The sequence below is a fragment of the Neurospora tetrasperma genome, assembly GCF_000213175.1.
Source record: "Neurospora tetrasperma FGSC 2508 unplaced genomic scaffold NEUTE1scaffold_81, whole genome shotgun sequence".
In the NCBI taxonomy this organism is placed as follows: domain Eukaryota; kingdom Fungi; phylum Ascomycota; class Sordariomycetes; order Sordariales; family Sordariaceae; genus Neurospora; species Neurospora tetrasperma.
The window spans coordinates 3,159,044-3,177,541 of NW_009799179.1; the positions used below are offsets into that span (position 1 = coordinate 3,159,044).

The following is an 18,498-nucleotide window of genomic DNA, read 5'->3' on the forward strand; positions in this document are numbered from 1 at the left end:
CCCTAGTGTACAAGTTATACTGTCCGTCATTGCGTTGGCGGCTCCATCACGATGCTATTTTGGATGTTAATGTTGCTCTGGTCGACGATGGTGGTCATTGAATCCGGTAAATGATGGACGATCTATCAGGACGTTGGACGCACACATCCAACTCGTGTCTGATGAATTGAACGTATGCCCGATTCTGGACTGCAACCACCCCCGCCCTTCCATATGCAGTAAAGTAACAGACTTGAGTTTGAATTGGCAGCGAGAAGTGCCATCGACAGGTCCCCAGCCGCACTTGTGTCACTTCGGCGCCCATAATGTACCTATAACGTACCCAAGAGATGCCATAGCGGAGACGCCGAACCATGAGCCTCGGAGGCGTAGCAGCCATGCCGCCAAGGCTATGTCTTCATTACTACATAGGGCATTTTTGGGACGCATAAAGAGATCTGGAATCTAAAGATGTTCACATTCTGATTTTGACGAGACTCAGTGACCTTGTCATTCAACAGCGACTTGCAATGTCATTCGAACTGGCAAACAGCCAATGAAGCAGCTTGCACAGTGCCAACTTGAGACTGTATGGGCAAACTGAAGTTGAGACTAAGAACATGGGCACTCCCCGCTCGTTCTCTCTCAACTCAATGCTCATGGAACGTATTCATATGCTTGCTTAACAGCCGGTAACAAATCATTGTGCAGAATAAAACAGTCCAACCCAATACGTACCAGGAAGTTTTGTAAGGTGGTAGAGGGCCCGAGGAACTAAAGTCATGACAGTGGCACGATTGGTACAACCGCTGCATTGGTACCGGTTCCACTTACACGGTGCGGCCAAGCTCCACTGTAGTTCGCGTCGCCTGGCAACCGCAATTCCCTTGTCACCTTGACATTTCATCCACGACGGACCAAAACACGCCTCCGAAGAACGACATCATGTCCGAGATGGATGCTGAAGTCGCCGACGACATCCTGGCCAGGGTCGCCCAGGATGGCTCTATGGACTAGTATGTTACTATGCTGACTGAATCTCATGTGCATCCTTGTACTGACTGACGGCTTTGTTCAATCATCTCAGTTCGTGCTGGCCCAAGTTGTTGCCCATCGTAGTCTCGCGCATTGAGAAGGCAAGCAAAAGCCACAGCTTTCATTGTCCCCCCCGCGTCGTCGATGGCAGCCAGCTAACCTAGCCCGTTCCCCCATCTCTAGATCGCCCACACTGAATTCCCCATCCCCGACATTCCTTCGTCCCAACCGCCCGCCCGACCTTCGTCCTCGCGCTTCCTCACCCCGCTCCCCTCCTCGTCCGACCCGATCGATACGCCGCTCAGTTCGCAAGAGACCAACAACAAGGAGAACGATGCCCCAACTTCAGCGCCACGCCCACCTGCTGGCGACCATGTTGCTTCCTCGCCGCCCAAAGCGCCCTCGCCAAACCCCAATGCGACGACCGAGGTGTCCCAGGCACAACAGCCAGTCCTTCCTGTCCCCGTGGCCGAAATGTTGAACGGCGTTACATCCCACCTGACTGCCAACTTCCCCGACTACCCGCCGCATACCATTCAGCGCCTCGCCGAGCTGGTCCTCAAGCCGCGCCCTCAGTACAGGAGCGTAGTAGGCTACCTGAATGCGCTCGACCGCGTTGTCCACGTCACCAGTGGAGCAAACCTATACCCATTACCGCCCGCGATCCCAGACCTGAGCGGTATGATGTCCAACGGAGGTCCTGCTTTGGACAAGGGCGCTCCCAGCCTTTCCGCGGCGAACAATATCGGATCTGACGAGGCCCTGGGCGGCGCGCTGCTTACCCCCATCCCGTGGTTGACTCGAAGGGCAAACGGCGACGGCGGTGACGACGACGGAAGCATAAGTGACGCAGGCAGCTCGTCACCCTTATCAGCCAGCGGGGCGTCCGACCCCAACACGCAGCACGAACAGCAGCAGCGAGCTCTCGCGCAGCAGTACAGCCACATCACCTTCGCCCAGAGCTCCGTCAGTCCGCAGGTTCGTAAGGAGAGCACCGAGATGATTGAGGGCCCCAACGGCATGGGAAGCATAGAGACGGTATCCATCTCGGTCAACGGGATTCCCTCTATCGGAGCTGGCGGTGGCCTGCTGGGCCTCTCGCAGCAGCCACAGCGAGGCGTCACACAAGGAGAGTTGCTCAGGCAGGAACAGCGCGCGGGCGTTGTGCCCGTTAGTCAGGTTGCTGGCGGGAACAACGACAACAACACTGCTCAGGGCTACACAGCTGCTCAGACTACGCCCCTCAGCGCTGCCGCCCCTGGCGAAGGTCCTTCAGCTACTGCTACTACTACAGGTTCATCGGTGGACGAAGACATTGTGATGGGTGAGAACTCGGATCATGAGGAGGAGCCGGAAGAGGAGGTGCCCCATGCTCGCGGTCCGCAGGAGATTGGACCAGAGGATACCGGGCCCCAGAGCGCGAGGAGCAGCATTGTCTTGTCACATACGGGCGAAGTGGACATGAGTGCGCTTGACGTTGAGGCTGCTGTAGGTAGGAGGTTACAGTCACCATCAGCAACAGAAGCTACTAGGAGTGCGCAAGCAGATGGCACCACGACGACGACGATGACGGCCACCACCGCTTCAGAGAGCGGCAGCTGCGATGCGGAGAACTTGGTCCCACCGAGCCCTAAGCGAGAGGCGGAGGGTGATGATGATTCGGAGCTCGGCAGTACACACAAGAGACAGCGAACGGAGGATACGGCTGGCACAAACACGGCGGAGGCTAGCAGCTCGACAACTGAAGTCACAAAAGCTGATGGTTCGGAAGCAGCAAAAGAGGAGGAGGTGACTGCAGCAGGAGAGGAGGAGCAAGCGGAAGGAGGGGAGCCGTCAAATCAACAGCAAGCGGAAGCGAGAGAAGAAGAGCAACCAAAGTCTTCCTAGTATGAGAGAACGTTGACTCTGTTGGGTCCTCTCAACAGAGGGACATATCTCTTCCGAAGTCGTAGAAGATAATAGTCGAAAGTAATCAGGAAGGTAAGAGGTTGTTGGATGACACAAGCGACATGTCTGGTTTACTTGATTTGATAGTTTAGCTACTTGTATCAGCGGCATGGGACATTTCAGATATGATATATGGACTACCGAACACACCCACCAACACTCCGAGCCGTTCAGCGTGTTAACGGTATCCTTGTTACGATGAAACCTCTTGCAAATCCGTCTGGGGCCAGTACGTAACTCATGCTAATCAATTGGATCGGCCAAATTGATCGTGAAACAAACATGGGCATTGGAACCCACATACTTGAATATGCAGTCCGAGAGAAAGGCGCCTGCTCAGTGAACAAAAATCTAGACATCATAAGTATTCTACCTTTGCCACATGTACAGCCCAGCCCCCTGAGATGCCCTCAATATCAAACTTGGGCATTCCTACCATCGACCTCCCTTACTCCGAAATCCTCGTAATGCTCTCCCTCGTAATGACACTATTCTGATTCTCATCCCTCTTTACTCTAAAGAAACTATCGCAGAAATCGCTACACTGCATATGCTTCAAGAACTCCTCGTCATGCGTGATCACGATCAGCTGGAAATTATTCTGTGACCGTCTTGCCTTGATGATCGCATGCAAACTCTCCGCCAGACTGCGGATATTGTCACTATCCAAATTCGTCGTCGGCTCGTCGAGCGCGATCATCCCACAATTGGCGCCAAACGACTCGGCCAGGGCAAGGCGAATGATAATGCAGGCCAGCACCTTTTGACCCGCGCTGCACCGCCCACGCATGTCCATTTCCGTGTCGCCCTTGATCATGGACACGCGGTAATTGTAAACGCGGCGCGTGTTGGTGGCGCCCGAAGCCGTCGATTCCATGTCGGACCGAATCTGGATCGTGTCGATGTCGGTTCCTTGATACGTGCTCTGCCAGAGGTCGGCGATGGTCCGGTTGATCTCCTCCATCTTGAGCGAGTGGTACTGCATGATAGCGTGGTCGAGCGCCATGTTGCCCTGTGCGAGGTCCTCGATGGCCGCTTTCGTCGTCTCGACTTTGATGTGGCTCTCTTTGTACCGGGCGCGCGCGCCCTTGAGCTCAATCTCGTACTCCTCATCGAGCCGGCGGAACTGCTCGTCCTTGGTGGACATGGAGCCCATGAGCCGCTGGAGTTCGGCGTTGAGTTTGCCACGGTATAATTCGAGGGAGTGCGCTTCCTTGACGAGACGGTCGTAGTCCTCTTGTGCGTTGCGGGACTCGAGCTCTTCGATTTCTTCCTCGAGAGCATCGCGCTCGCGCAGGTTCTTGCGGTATGTGAGGTTGTCGGCGATGTTGCGCCTCTTGGCGTCGCTATTATCGATCTCCTTGTTCAGCTTGTTGATCTGAATGGTGACGTCTTTCATCTCTTTCTCGAGGGCAGCGATGGTGCTCTCCAGGCTGGCAATGGTCCGCTGGTTGGAGGCAAGGTTGGCAGGGCCTCCTCGGTCAAGATAATCCTGGATTTCGCGGTTGATCATCTTGAGCTCGCTCACCGTAGTGGCCAGTCCATCACGTTCCTCTGCGATCCTCTGCTCTCTAGCACGGCCCTGCTTCCGAGATTCCTCGAGCGCCGCTCTTGCGCTGGCGATTTCTGGGTCGATGCCCTCGACCTCTTTGTCAATGTCTTGCATGTTTTTGCGAAGTTCGCTCTGCTCGTCTCTGTGATTCTTAATCGTGTCCTGGAGACGCTTCTTGTGTTCTAATTTCTGGACGGCCTCCGTGACTTTGTGTCTCAACTCCAATTTCTCAACCTCGAGCTGAGCGGCCAGGTCCTTCAACCGTTGTCGTTCGGCGGTTGACTTGGTCAACTTGGCTTGGGCAATTCTTAAATGCTCTGCACAGGTTGTTTGGTCATCGTTAATCTCGTCAGCACTGCGCACCTGATTGCTCGAATTCTGCTGTGCTCTCTCGATGTGTCTCTCGGAATCCGCAATATCCTTGACGGTCTGCGCAATTTTCAGTACGCTCTTGCTCAGCACATCCGCCGCATTCCGCTTCTCTTCGGCAATTTTGAAAGCGCCATCCTGGTCTTCAAGCTGTCGAACCAGTCTTTCCTTCTGAAGCGTGAGCGAATTGATTTCTTCGACCATGGACGGCAGCTCCTTACACAACCGTCCATATGTCTCGTGCTTCGTCCGCACACTTCTCAGTGTTCCAAGATGACGTCCGTACAAGGCTTGATCCTCAAGCAGCTCGTCTCTATCTTTGTCATCAATCTTATCTTGAATCCTCTTCATCAATCGCTTCATGGTTTTCTCGTCGCCAAGCGATTGCTCACAGAGATAGCATTTGTGCTTTTCCTCTGCTTTGACCTTCGCTTTTAGGAAGTACTCTTTCAGATACATATTGAGTTCCAGGTCCGTGTCGGTTTCCTTCAACACTTTCTCAATTTCTTTGACAGCATCTGGATAATCATCTACCGACTCCGTCACCGGCTTATTTTGACGCGGCACCTTCTTCAGGGCTTCGAGAACGTCTTTCTTGCAGCTATCCCTTTCCTTTACGGACTTGATTTGTTGCTCACGAGCAGTGGTAAGCTTGTACTCAACCTGCTTCAGTTCTTGCTGCGTCGAATCCTTCGTCTTTCTAAGCTCAGATAGTCGGTCACTCAGCCGTCGAAGGGCTTTTTGAAAATCTGACTCGATGGTTTCCGGTGTCCAGTTTCTTCCGACAACATCGGTAAGCTGCTGATTGAATGTGTTCTTCAGAATGTCTAGTTCTCGCTTCCGTTCCGTGAGCTGCTTTTTACGAAGTTCGAGTTGTGCACGTTCGGATGCTAGGTTGGTGCATTCCACCAATTCCCGACTTAGCTGGGCACCCTGAGCTTCTAGAGTCAAGACCTCGTTGTTCAGCTTTGTGATCTGTGAATCAAGTTCTGACACTCTGTTGTCAGCTTTCGCTGCCTTGATCTTGGACTCCAGCCCCTCCATCTCGGTCCGTAGTCCTGCCTCCGCGCCTTCGTCAACATCAAGATTGTTCAGTTCCCCTTGAAGTTTGGTAATATCTCTCTGAAGTGTCGCAACCCGCTGTGAAGAGATCTTCCGGTCTCGGATGCGGGACGCCTTGTGGCTCTCTAGCTCCGTGATAGTGGCGGATTTTGCGTCCAGTTCGACGGCATTTTCGCGTTGTAGACGTTCCAGGTCTCGTTTTGTGTCTTGCAGCATTTTCTGGATGCGTTCGTAAAATGCATTGATCTCCTGGTCATCCAAGTCACCGTCGTAGCCACGAATCTCGTGTTTTTCAGCTGCTTCTTGGATCATCTGACGTTGCGAAACGAGTTGGCGGTCATATTTGTCCTTGTCAGACTGATGCTTTCCCTGCTCCTCCACCTTAGCGGTATGCTTGGCTCGGGCGGTCTTGAGCTCCGTCTGTAGGGTGCCAAATTGGGCCACCTTCTGATCTCGGTCGCTGTTCATTCGTTTAACAGTTTGTTCGTACTGGCTGAGAACGTCACGAAGATATTCATCAGACTCTGTGCTCTCCTCGATGCGTTCGCGCAACTCTGCGATGGCATCCTTTTTGTATTCGAGTTTCTCCTGTTTAGTCTGTAGCTCGTTGACGATCTTGAGGAAACTGTTGGCCTGCTCCCATTTTTGCTTAATTCGAACATCCTCATCCTCGATTTGTTTTCGCAGTTCGTCGCACTTGTTGCGATCCTCTTGTAGCTCGCGAATAAGCTTATTCAGCTCTCTGTCGACCTTGTCCGCCCTCTCCTTGTTCTCCTTATCTTGAGCCTCTTGCATCCTGAGTAGTCGAAGCTCTTCGCCCTTGGACTTTCGAAGAAGCTTGATATTATCGATGACTTTGGCGTACTTTTTGGCCTCAAAGATTTCATCGAACCTCCTTTTCAGGTCAGCCCCCGCGCTCATGGGCCAGAGGGACTCATCCTGATGGCAAAAGATAACCGCATCTAGGACAGCTGGTGAAACGCCCAGCTTCTCGGGAACGAGCTTGTTGAGATCCACTACTCTGGTAGACAATACTTGGCGATCGCCATTGGCGCGTAACAGAAGACTTCCTTCGAGGGTCTTTTGTTTACTTGAGGTCTTCGTGACGGCCAACTGCACGTTTCGAGTCACGACGAAGGATTCACCAACAATGGAGCGGAAGGAAAGCTTGATCTGAGCTTGTACATCTTTCTCGCCAACGAGCTACAACATGTCACCGCTTAGCCAGAGTCTTCCTACAGCCAGGGACAGTCGACATTGGCACTCACGTTAGGGTCGTGGATGAAAGCCCCGCTTTTGCTGTTGGGCGGAAGCTCGCCAGTAGTAGCGTATTTGAGACATTCGATAATGGTGGTCTTGCCCGAGCCATTGTAACCGACGATGAGGGTTAATGGGGTGTTGAAAGCGATGGCCTCTGGGTGACGTGGCCCAAAGGAGCGCACGCCCAAGATGGACATTTTCTCGAGCTTGGACATGTTGGGCAATTTTTCAACGGATGGGTCTGCTGGACAGGGCCGCTGTGAGGGAGCTCATGCGGCGTGCCTCGCCTTTTTCGATGGACGTCCTCCGAGTGAGGCTCGTGAGGTCCCTTCGACGATAAAAGTAGGTAGGGAATGAAGTCGCGAACTTGTCGATCTTGGACGCGTTGCAGTCGCGGGTTTGCGGCGTCTGATGGAGCATGGGACCAGGCAGCGATAACACGAACTGCACGTATTCACGGGATCGAGTCTGCCAAGTGTGTATCTGCCTGCCTCTGGCAACAACCTTCCTCGCAGCTGCCAGGCGAACCGATGTTGCTGCAAAAACATGCTCTGCCAAGCCGCCAAGCGATCGGTTGCCGAAAGCAGATGAAGCCGATGACTGCCGAGAGCTGCCAAGCCTTGGCATGTGCGCGTACAAGTGGAGCGGATGGCTCTAGCTCTACACTAATGTATCTGGAGAAGGGAATCCCCGCCGCTCTGCAAGGAGACGATGAGTGGCTCCACCAGTGACCGCCGCTGCGCGTGTTTTCCTTTTTTCCATTTACTTTTTTTGCCCAGTGAGAGGGTCGAAAAGGGCAAGTCAAACAAGGGTCCGGACCTTTTTGTCCGGCTGTGGATGCAAAACGGCACAGTGAAGCAGAAAAACTCCACTTAAATGGATGTTTTGGATGTCGGTTGTCCAGAAGCGTTTTGATATTCTGGACAATCGCTTCGGCATTTTGGCAGCGGTTTTCAAGAGTCCCTAACCATTGCAGACGGTGGCTCTCCCGACAACCACGAGCCAGGTATTCCCGAGCCGCCGAGCGTGCTCGCGAGGTGTTTGGTTTGGGCGCTATGCCCACCCACGATTAGCGATGGTCGGAGTTTACCAATTACCGTGACCGGTGACAAAGCCGAAGTAGGTGGCAGGGAAGCCCAGCCCAGAGAAGGGGGTCTTAAAGGGCCGAGGGGCCACGCAATGGGGAGAGCCGCATCCTTTTGGGTCAGAGTTGAGGAGACGCGACCAGCAGAGACCGTCGCATACTATGGTACTATGTACTCTGAGATTATGAGGTATGCGCGCAGGGCAACAAAATAAGATATATATAAAAAGGGAAAGGGGGATAGAGGTAGAGAGAGAATGCTAGGAACATGGAATGAGGCTGCGTGCGTACACGTGCACTGGCTCATAGATCTCGCTGACGGAAGCCGAGGTAGGTATCACAAAGAACGCCGCAACCCCTTCTTCCATCTGAAGTAGCTGAGGGACGAGTGACGAGTGACAACCAACGGTACCGTTCCCGGTTCCTTGGTATGGCTTTCTGGTTTCGAATCAGTCCCTGAGCTTTCCTTGATCGCGGTAACTTGAGCCGATTTGCGGTTAGTATCTTCCATATCGCTTCCCATCCAGCAGTAGCTGCTTCGGACCAATAAAGATTAAAGGATGTTGTTGTGTATGTGCATATGTACATAGTAGTAGTATACTGAGTGCTCAGCCCAAGCTCATCCCTCCCAACTGTACACTACACTACAACGTCTACAACGTGATTTATAGAAACAGGCCGCACGGTACCATTAGATCTGACCACTGATAGCAGGCGAACCAAGAGAAGACAGACGTGACAATATCTTGGTTGTCTGTCAGGCCTGGCCAGTCCAATGCCACCGCTTCTTCCAATACGTATCCATGTACCTCGTCCTACTAGCTCCTCACTGCGCACGCATCGAGACATCCATGGATGGAAGCTCGAACCACGGCCTACCATAGTCTACTACCTCTACGACACGGCACCGCAGAGCAGAGTGGCGGTTATGAGTTGGTAACAACCAAGTTTCCTGCTGTAACCACGACCCCTCGACCAGAGCCCTGCTCGACCTTCCACCACCACCACCGCTAGCACGGCACCAGCAAAGCAATACCTTGACGAGCTTGAGTCTGAAAGTGGGGACTTTTTGGCGGCTCCCTTCAAGATTCCCATCTGCCATCCCAGAAATCCCATCCTCGTTAAGGGCGGCATACCTCCAGGTCCCAGGTCATCACACGCCCACCCCCCCGCTCCCGTCCTTACTGGGCTTGTTCTCTTTGATCGACAATACCGTTTTCCCTCTTCCTCTTTTGTCGTTGCTGCGCCGCGGGTTCCAGACGTAACTGACGACGACTTGATTTCGCAGCACTTCACCTTTGCTCTCTGCTGCATTTCGGCCTGAAATGGTCCTGAATTCAATCCAGCAAAAGCACCGACCACACAAAGCCACAGTACAACGCCGCCCATCAAAAGGAACGTGATTGGAATATCGCCCCGTACTCCATCTTTCGAAAACGGCGGCAGTCAGATGCAGAAAACTATTACACAGCAATATCGCATGGGGGACTAACCTGACCAAAGCCAACGAATCGCGCGCTTGTGTTGCTGTTAGTAGCCCATTCAAAGCGGGCTCCTTCTTAAGCTCCTCCACCGCCGAAAAGGCAGGAAGCACCAGGAAGCAGCAGCAGCACGAGCAGCAGCGGCAACATTGAACAACAGCAGCCGTTAATACTTCAGTTCCCACCCCCCCTCCTCCATTCGAAAACGAAGGCCTTCTTCGATGCGCCGCCGCCGTCTACACCTGCACTTGTCAGCTTGCCGCAATCTCGCCGCCTCACCACTACGATCCGCACTACTACAACCGCCAGAACAATGTCTCACGGACAGCCTCCCCCTGGATCCAGCATGTATGGCTTTGGAGCCATGGGGATGGGATCCGGTATGGAAACTGGCATGGGAACCGGCATGGGAACCGGCATGTCAGCCTCGCAGGTGCGCAGCAGCAGCAAGCAGCAGCAAGCAGCATTTTCTTTTCCGTCAGATTTTTTTTTCTCTCCTTTTTTTCAAGAGAGAAAAAAAAAAAAATTGTTTCTCTTTGCTGGACGAAAATGGTGAGCAAGCTAACGATTCGCCGATTGATTGGCTTTCAAGCTGTAGATGACTTCCGACCCACAGGACATGATGTCGCTTCTGGATACTTCAGTGTTTCCTGGGTTTGACGGAATGTCGATGAGTCTCGATGTTGGCGATTCCATGTCAAACCCCTTCACCCCGGTCTCGGTCCCGCCACCCCTCCCTGCAGGTAATGCAGGGCCCAGTCATGTTGGGGTGTGCGGCGGTCACGGGGCACCCGACCAGCTATTTTCCCCCGACGACCTTATTGCGACCAGCATGTCCAGCGCCGGACCGATGATCGCCACGCCTACCACCACCACCTCCGGACCTTCGGGCGGCCCTTCGTCGGGCGGCGGGAGCACCCTGACCGAATTTACCAAGCGCCGCAATTGGCCCGCCAAGGTTGTCGAAGAGCTCCAGGACTGGGAACACATTCTGGATGCCAACGGACGGATCAAGCATGTTTCGCCCAGCGTAGAGCCCTTGACCGGCTATAAGCCGCCCGAAATCATTGACTTGTTCCTCAGAGACCTGATCCACCCGGATGACGTCGGGGTCTTCACCGCGGAGTTGAACGAAGCCATTGCGACGGGATCCCAATTGCGACTGTTCTACCGGTTCCGGAAAAAGGATGGAAACTGGACCATTTTCGAGACTGTTGGTCATGCGCACATCGCCGCCGCCAAGTTTGCACCCAATCCACAGAACCAGTCGCCTTTCTGCCAGGCCGTTTTCATGATGGCTCGACCCTACCCGACCAAGAACGCGGGTCTGTTGGATTCCTTTCTGGAACACAAGATTGAGAACGAGAGACTGAAGCGCAGGATTGCCGAGCTGCGCAGAGAGGAGCAGGAGGAGCAGGAAGAGTCGCAGAGGACATGGCGAATGAGCCAGGAGGGACGATCTGATGTTACGCCGTCCGACGATACCGCGACCCAGATGGGAATGACGCCCTTCTACATTCCCATGAATGCCCAAGCTGACGTTATGATGCCACCACCCAGCCAGCCGGCGTCGTCGCTCAACATTGCGCTGACGCGGGAGAACCTGGAAGGCATTGCCGGAAGCCGGCCGGATTCTATACGCGAAAAGATGTTGCGTTACGAGGGCAACCATGCAGACACGATTGAAATGCTTACGGGGCTCAAGTACCAGGAGGGTGAAAGAAGTCATGGTATCACAACGGGTAATGCCAGCCCGACGCTCATTAAGGGTGATGCGGGAATCGCGATTCCCCTAGACCGAGATCCCCGGACGGGAGAGAAGAAGAAGAAGATCAAGGTTGCAGAGGAATACGTGTGCACCGACTGCGGTAATTACCCCTTCTCCATATTATATAACCCGCTCCCAAAATAGCTTCTTGATGACTACCAGTTGCTGACAAGGATGCTGAAACAGGTACGCTCGATTCCCCCGAATGGCGAAAAGGCCCTAGTGGACCCAAGACACTATGTAATGCCTGCGGTCTTCGCTGGGCAAAGAAAGAGAAAAAGAAGAACGCCAACAACAACAATAACGGCGGAGGTATAGGCGGTCACAACGACATCCATACACCCATGGGCGATCATATGGGATAGAAGATAAAGATGCGCAATGAACAACGGATTCCAGCAGCTATATTTAGGCAACAGAATTCGACCGCTCTCAACACAATCTCGACGTTTATCAAGATCCGCAGCACAAGCTCGGCGCATTGGCCTATATACAGATTGAGAAAAAGAACAATGACCAGTTTATAGAAAAAGGAAACGCAGCCACGAAGTGGGAGTAGACACTGATCTTACATTCCTTGCTTTGGGTTGATGAAGAGGGACTACCTAGACATGGAAAAGGGCGCGAGTGCATGAGGAAGGGATGGACCATAGAAACAGAACTGCATCGATTCCGTGCTGCCTGGTTCGTAGAGTGGTCTTGACGTGTGCAGCTTACCTAGCTTTGTGGACCGTTCCGAGAACGTGCCTTGGAGAGCCGGTAGTGCTGCGGTGCACGGTAGGATGAGATGGCAGGAAACGCAACCCCGGCATCGTTACGATACACATTTTTCTTTATGCGATGGACATATGACTGGAAACCGGTTGGGTTTGGCGAGGGTATGGAGAGGAGTTTGTTACGCCGCGTCGCCCTTGCTGGCGGGTGTGTTCATCAAGCGATGAACGGAAGGAAGGGCGCACATGCAAGAAAGGGGCTACTATACCACCATGTCAACGTATGCATTTGATCGATGATGAGCTACCGCCGCCTGCTGGTACTAGGCTTTTTGGTTATCACAAGGACTGCTAATGGCAATGCCAACGGTATAATGTTGCAGTGATGGTGAATGATCGCGCCGGCCTTTCGAGCGCTGTTGTTCAGCAACTCGGCCTACTGGGTTCTTTTGGGCCCTTGGCGGCTACGCTGCATTTGACGTCTGACCTATCTGGAGGAAGAGATTCCTCAAATAGGCAGACGATGGGATCTCATCAATGGCAGGGACACTGGGGATCACGAGAAAGATCATGATCCTAGGAGGAATCTCCACTTCCCATAATTAAGCTGACCGTCAAGGGAGAGCAGGTTTATCAGAAACTGAACACATCACGATGTTAGAGCAAAAGACCTGAGTGTGCAGACGGAAGAGACGGGTAGAGAGCGGGCTAGAAATCCAACGTGGATCAATACGTCCGAGATCCACAGAACGCCTTTACCCAGACTTTATCGAACCCTGCCACTGGGTACCTCTACTCTGGCACTCATCTCTTTCCTGCTCCCGTGCGAAGGGATGCAAAGCGCCAAATGGAGCTTGATTCAACGGGTTGATGCCCGTTGGTGTTCTACAAGGGACACCGTTCCAACGTCACCCGTATCACGGTGGCTTGACTTGTGTCAGAGTCATCAAAAAGATGGGGATGGGATCTATGGGATGGTTGGTCCCTCGATACCTCTAGGTCACAGTAGAGACCCCTGGTACTGCAAGTACTTAGTCCGGGCATTCATCGATCTTTCTTGCACTTGGAGGGGATCTTGCAGTACCTACCTAGCTCTACGCTAGGAACTTTGAAGCTGCTGTCCACGGTGTGATCGCGAGGTGCACATGTTCTCTTCTAACAAAACGAAGGACCTTGTAACTGCAAATCCGGTTCACATACTTTGCTAACTCATCGCAGTTTCCGGTTCCAGTCTATGAAAATAGGTAATTCAGGTTCGGCACGAACTTTTCTTTGCACTTGCAAATGAGGCCGGATTTGCAGAAAGGAGGGGCTGCACTAGCAGGGATTTCTACACTACTGTAATCGCTGGAGGGCAACTTCGAAGGAGGGGGCCGGTTTCAGACGGGTCCAGCTTTCCTCCAGCGGCCCAGCGTCCAGACTCGCCGAACCAGGGGCATCCGCAGCGTACCGGACCGCCCACCACCTTACGACGAACGACTCTCCTCCTATCGATAGGCGCGATAAGGGGCACTGCCCACGCTTGCTACCCCGCAGAAACGTCATGCCCAGGGCCCGTTGTGTTAGAGTTCCCGTCAAGTCAGATAAGTACCTTCTGATTACTACGGCGACCCAAAGCCCGAGGGGTAAAAACCAAAGGGAAAGGAGGTGACCGGATAAGAACCCAGCTACCTACCTAGCTAGCCTTTCGGGCTGGTGTTGTGTGAGGGGGAGATCAGGAGAGCGACAAGAGGCATGACGGGAAATGTTACATGCTGAGTGTACAGCCTGAAGCCGCTCAAACAGCCCAGTTGGGTTGACATGGTTGATCTCATCTTGCGTTGATACCTTACCTTGCCGCTTGCTGCGATGCAAGCTGTTACATACCTGACACTAGCCCTCTTACAGCCAGAGAAGCAGGTCCCCTTACTTCTGTAGCTCTTCTCCACCTTTTCCCAACCTACCTACCTACTCGTACATCTTGTCTTGCATTTCCTGTCAGGCACACCACACACACCATACACCATACACTTCTGCATCAACCGACCGACCAACACCCGAAATACAGACACAATGGATAGATTCATCGGCAAGGTCGTTGACAAGGTCATTGGTGACGATGATGATGACGCCAAGAAGCAGCAGAGCCAGGGTAAGTCCTCAGTTCAGCTCTCCTGGAGAGCTTCGTTGACCGCTCGTCCTGGTCCTCCTCCTTGGGAACCTGACCTGCGGCGCGACGACATGATGCTAACTTGCGCTTTCCTTTGTCAACAGGCGGACACCAACAGCAACAGCAGTACTCTGGCGGACAATTCCCGTCTGGCGGCGGTGACTGTACGTAATGTACCATACCATACCTATTACCTCTACCCAGAATGTTTTATTCCCACATAATCGGAATCTCGCGCTTTTCTAACTCACGCATTCTTCTTCACATAGTCGCACACGGCGGCGCCTATCCTGCTGGCGGCGGCTATGCCTACGAACAGGATGATGACTTCCGTGGCGCGGCCAACCACGCGGCCAACCACGCCGAGGAGGACGAGAGCTTCTTCTCTAGCATCTTGAACAGCCTCAGTTCCAAGAAGCAGCAGGTTGCTCAGGAGGATATCGATGAGGATGGTTAGTACATGTTTTGTCCAGACCTGCCTCCTGTGCGCGCGTGCGCACACACCTGCCCTGTTCTACCCCAGATTAATCCACCATCCGTCTCATTACTAACCACGTACAACCCTTCCCACCAAAAAACAGAAGCCGTCCGCGCCCACAAAACCTTCTACTCCTCCTCCGCCTTCTCCCCCAGCTCCGAGACGCCCGAGGCTACGTCAAGCGGCATGGGCAGCGCCGCGGCCCTGCAGGCGCTCAAGCTGTTCACCAGCGGCTCCTTCTCGTCTTCGCAGTCCCAGTCGCAGAGCGCATTCATTGGCCTGGCCATGTCGCAGGCCTCCAAGCTGTTCGACCAGCAGGCGTCGGCCGGTAAAGTGTCGGATAGCACAGACAAGCAGAGTGTGGTGATGAAGGCGGGCGAGATGGCGCTCAAGATGTACCTCAAGAGCCAGGGCGCCGGTTCCCAGCAAACGTCATCGCACACGCAGACGCAGGAGAGTTCGAGCGGGTTGGGCGGTCTCTTGAGCATTGCTGACAAGTATTTGAACAAGTGAGCGAGCGACTTTGGCATGTGTCTCTGGAGGTGATAAATAGGGTTGAGTGGTATATGAGCGAGGGAGCTAAGGCGTACGGAAATGATCCAGTGAGGAATATGAAGAGATGATGAAGTGAAAATACGACTATTTACAGTCATGGAATTTGGAAAAACTCCCCAATGTTTGCGTTTGCGTTTAGTGAGGCCTAGTAGGTACGTGTTATAGGTACGTGAAGTGTAGTATCTATTTAGGAGTAGGTACTGAATGAATAATACAAAGTTCTAGGAGAAGGGAGGAATACGAATATCAGGGTATAAACAGGAAACTGGTTTAAACCATACAGGTGAGGACGTTCAACTCACAAGCCACCTTTTCGTCAATATCACGCTTTTTTTACACTTGCCACAGTCGAGCAGTGTTATCCTAAAGTCTTACCACTCCTGAACCTCGCCAGGCGCAGGTTTCTGCATGCGAACGACCTTGTCGCAGTTGAGAATGCACTTGGGGTCCAGTGCCTGCTTAATCTGGCCGTAGAAAAGGGGGCGTTAGCACTCCTCCACTCTTGGCTGACTTGGTTTGAAATGGAGACTAGTTTATGGTGAGTAGTGGGAGATGTTATTAAGCTCACCTTTCTCATAGTGTCAACGGTGCTCTCACCCAACTCGTGGGGGAGATAATCACGCTTGACAAGACCGACACCGTGCTCACCAGTAACAGTACCCTCCATTTCCACAGCACGCTTCACCATGCGGTGGACGCAGTCCTCTGCCAGCTTCCTCTCGGCGTCGCTGTAAAGGAGAAGGATGTGGAAATTGCCATCGCCGACGTGGCCGACAATGGAGCTCTTAAGTCCACTCTTCTTGAGGTCGTCCTTGGTCAGATCGATAATGTCAGGGAGCCTGCTCATGGGAACGGCGACATCGCCAGTCCAGAGGTGGTCACCGGGCTTCTTGATGCTGAAGGTGCTCCACAGAGCCTCCTTGCGCGCGCTCCAGAGCTCGGCCTGCTCGTCGTTATTCCTGGCAAACTCGAACGACTGGCCGCCCGTCTGCTTGGAGAGACCCTGCACGATGGCGACCTGCTCCTTGACGCCGCTGGGGGTGCCGCTGAACTTGAAGAAGATGGTGGGGGCCTCCTTCCAACGGCGGGTGGTGACGCCGGCCTGGTTGATGATGCGCATCTGGTCGTCGTCCAGGATCTCGACAGCGGCGACGGGGACACCATTGGCGACGACGGAGGCGACGCAAGAGGCGGCCTCGCGGATGGATTTGAAGCTGGCAACGGCGACGGACTCGGAGGCGGGCTTGACGGTGAGCTTAAGGGTGGCTTCGGTGACGAGACCGAGGGTGCCCTCGGACCCGATGAAGAGCTTGGTCAAGTCGTAGCCGGCGGACGACTTGCGGGGGCGCTGGCGGGTCTTGATGACGGTGCCGTCGGCAAGGACAACGGTCAGGGACAAGACCCACTCGCGCATGGTGCCGTAGCGGTAGGCGTTGGTGCCGCTGCAGCCGGTGCCGATCATGCCGCCAATCTGGGCGCCCGGGCCCGGGTCGGGAGGGAAGAAGAGGTTATCCTTGGCCAGGTCCTCGTTTAGATCCTGCCAGCCGACGGCAGGCTGGACAACCACGTCGAGGTCCTCCTTGTGCAGAGCCAGAACCTTGTTCATGCGGCGGAAGTCGACGCAGATACCGCCGCGGGTCGGGGAGAAGTGGCCCTCGAGCGAAGTACCGCCGCTGTAGCCAACGACAGGGATGGCGCGGGAATGGCACACCTTCATGATCTCGGACACCTCCTCGGTGGAGGAGGGGTAGACGATGCAGAAGGGCTTGGTCGAGGCATCGGGCTGGTGGGAAGACCAGTCCGAGTTAGAGTGCTCCTCAAGGTCGTAGTCGGCAGTGCTGACGTTCTCTTGGCCGACAATCTTGACAAAGTCGGCCCAGGCAGCCTCGAGGTTGGCCTTGCCGGTATCGTGTCTTGGGGGAGTGGTCTTGGCGAGGGGGAGGGTAGAATCGGGGGAGATCTCGCCCCTGGGATACTGGGTGCCCACGAGCCAGCCGAGACCGGCCGTGAAGATGAGGACTGCCGCATTTGTTAGCCTGAATCCAGCATACTGGATGGAGCATCAAAGAAAGCAGCGTTGACAAGGACTTCATACGGCCAGTAAGGGAAAAGTTGTTCCAGCCGGCACGTGAGTCTCGGTAGGCGGCCATGCGAATGCGCTCAGCCTGCTCACGCTCCAGGCGCTGCGTGACACTCTCGGTCAACTGCCCCTTGAAGCTGCCCTTGGCATTGCTGGAGTATGGCCGAGCAGACCGGCTGCCGCCGCGAAGAAGGGAGACATTGGACCTAACAGCGACCCGGCCGAGGCCGTTGGAAGCCCTGCTCGCGAGCTGCGACATTGTTGAAGAAAAGTTGTAACTATGGCTGCAGTTGAGAGTCGGAGAACTCTGCGGTCTTTACAAGCTATGTAAGGTAGGCTGAAGAATGATGCGAAGGGGTTGTGTAATGATGTGATAGCTGCCCATGTATAAGTACATACGGCCCGCGGGTATTACCTTGGCGACGGCTTTAACTGGCTTGGCGCCGGGGGAGTCGGCCGGGGCAGATGAGCAGAAAATGGGGCGGGAAACGGGACGGACTGGTGGGGAATTGGTGAGGAGAGCGGGAAGAACGGAGTTTTTGTGGGTCAAAAAGCTCACTCCCCCGCAGTCGCCCACACCGGGTCCGCATCGGAGCACAGCGGCAGGTCTTCCCCACCGAGAGCTCTCTGACAAGACGGTTACTTTAACCGTGAGTTATCCTCGCGTCTTATTCACCTGCATCCGCGGTGTTGGCTCGTAACTGCCGACCGGCCATTAGCGTTCGTATCGTCATACGTCCATCCGGGTCATCCGGATGGTCATCAGTTGACTTTGTTCTAGCCATCGAGCACGATGTGACATACATACGCTCCAGAGCCCCCGGCAGACGTCTCCAAACATCTTTCAGCTCAATCCACTCATACATCCTCCATGGAACACTTGGTCAAGGAAAAAGAGAGGGTTCGAAGGCCGGAAAGAGCTCCGATGCCGGCGCAGGCCCCGAGTGACGACTGACGACGACCTTCGAACGATTCATTCCGCTTCA

At 54.1% G+C, this 18,498-nt stretch overlaps 3 protein-coding genes across 3 annotated transcripts; 2 read left to right on the top strand and 1 right to left on the bottom strand.

The window, feature by feature from the left end:
- Positions 1–924: 924 nt before the first annotated feature.
- On the top strand, positions 925–3,044 carry NEUTE1DRAFT_149727 (uncharacterized protein; the record flags this gene model as incomplete). Its single annotated transcript, XM_009857470.1, has 2 exons — positions 925–969; positions 1,198–3,044. The coding sequence occupies 2 exons, from the start codon at positions 925–927 to the stop codon at positions 2,899–2,901; spliced, it is 1,749 nt and encodes a 582-aa protein (XP_009855772.1).
- Positions 3,045–10,082: 7,038 nt separating this feature from the next.
- NEUTE1DRAFT_71412 (zinc finger protein white collar 2) lies at positions 10,083–11,984 on the top strand (the record flags this gene model as incomplete). The annotated part of the gene is made up of 3 exons (XM_009857471.1): positions 10,083–10,202; positions 10,368–11,637; positions 11,724–11,984. The coding sequence occupies 3 exons, from the start codon at positions 10,083–10,085 to the stop codon at positions 11,900–11,902; spliced, it is 1,569 nt and encodes a 522-aa protein (XP_009855773.1).
- A 2,996-nt stretch (positions 11,985–14,980) lies between these two features.
- NEUTE1DRAFT_125674 (uncharacterized protein) lies at positions 14,981–17,771 on the bottom strand (the record flags this gene model as incomplete). Its single annotated transcript, XM_009857472.1, has 3 exons — positions 14,981–15,896; positions 16,001–17,451; positions 17,528–17,771. 3 exons carry the CDS (start codon positions 17,769–17,771, stop codon positions 15,804–15,806), a joined length of 1,788 nt encoding a protein of 595 aa, XP_009855774.1.
- Positions 17,772–18,498: the final 727 nt, after the last annotated feature.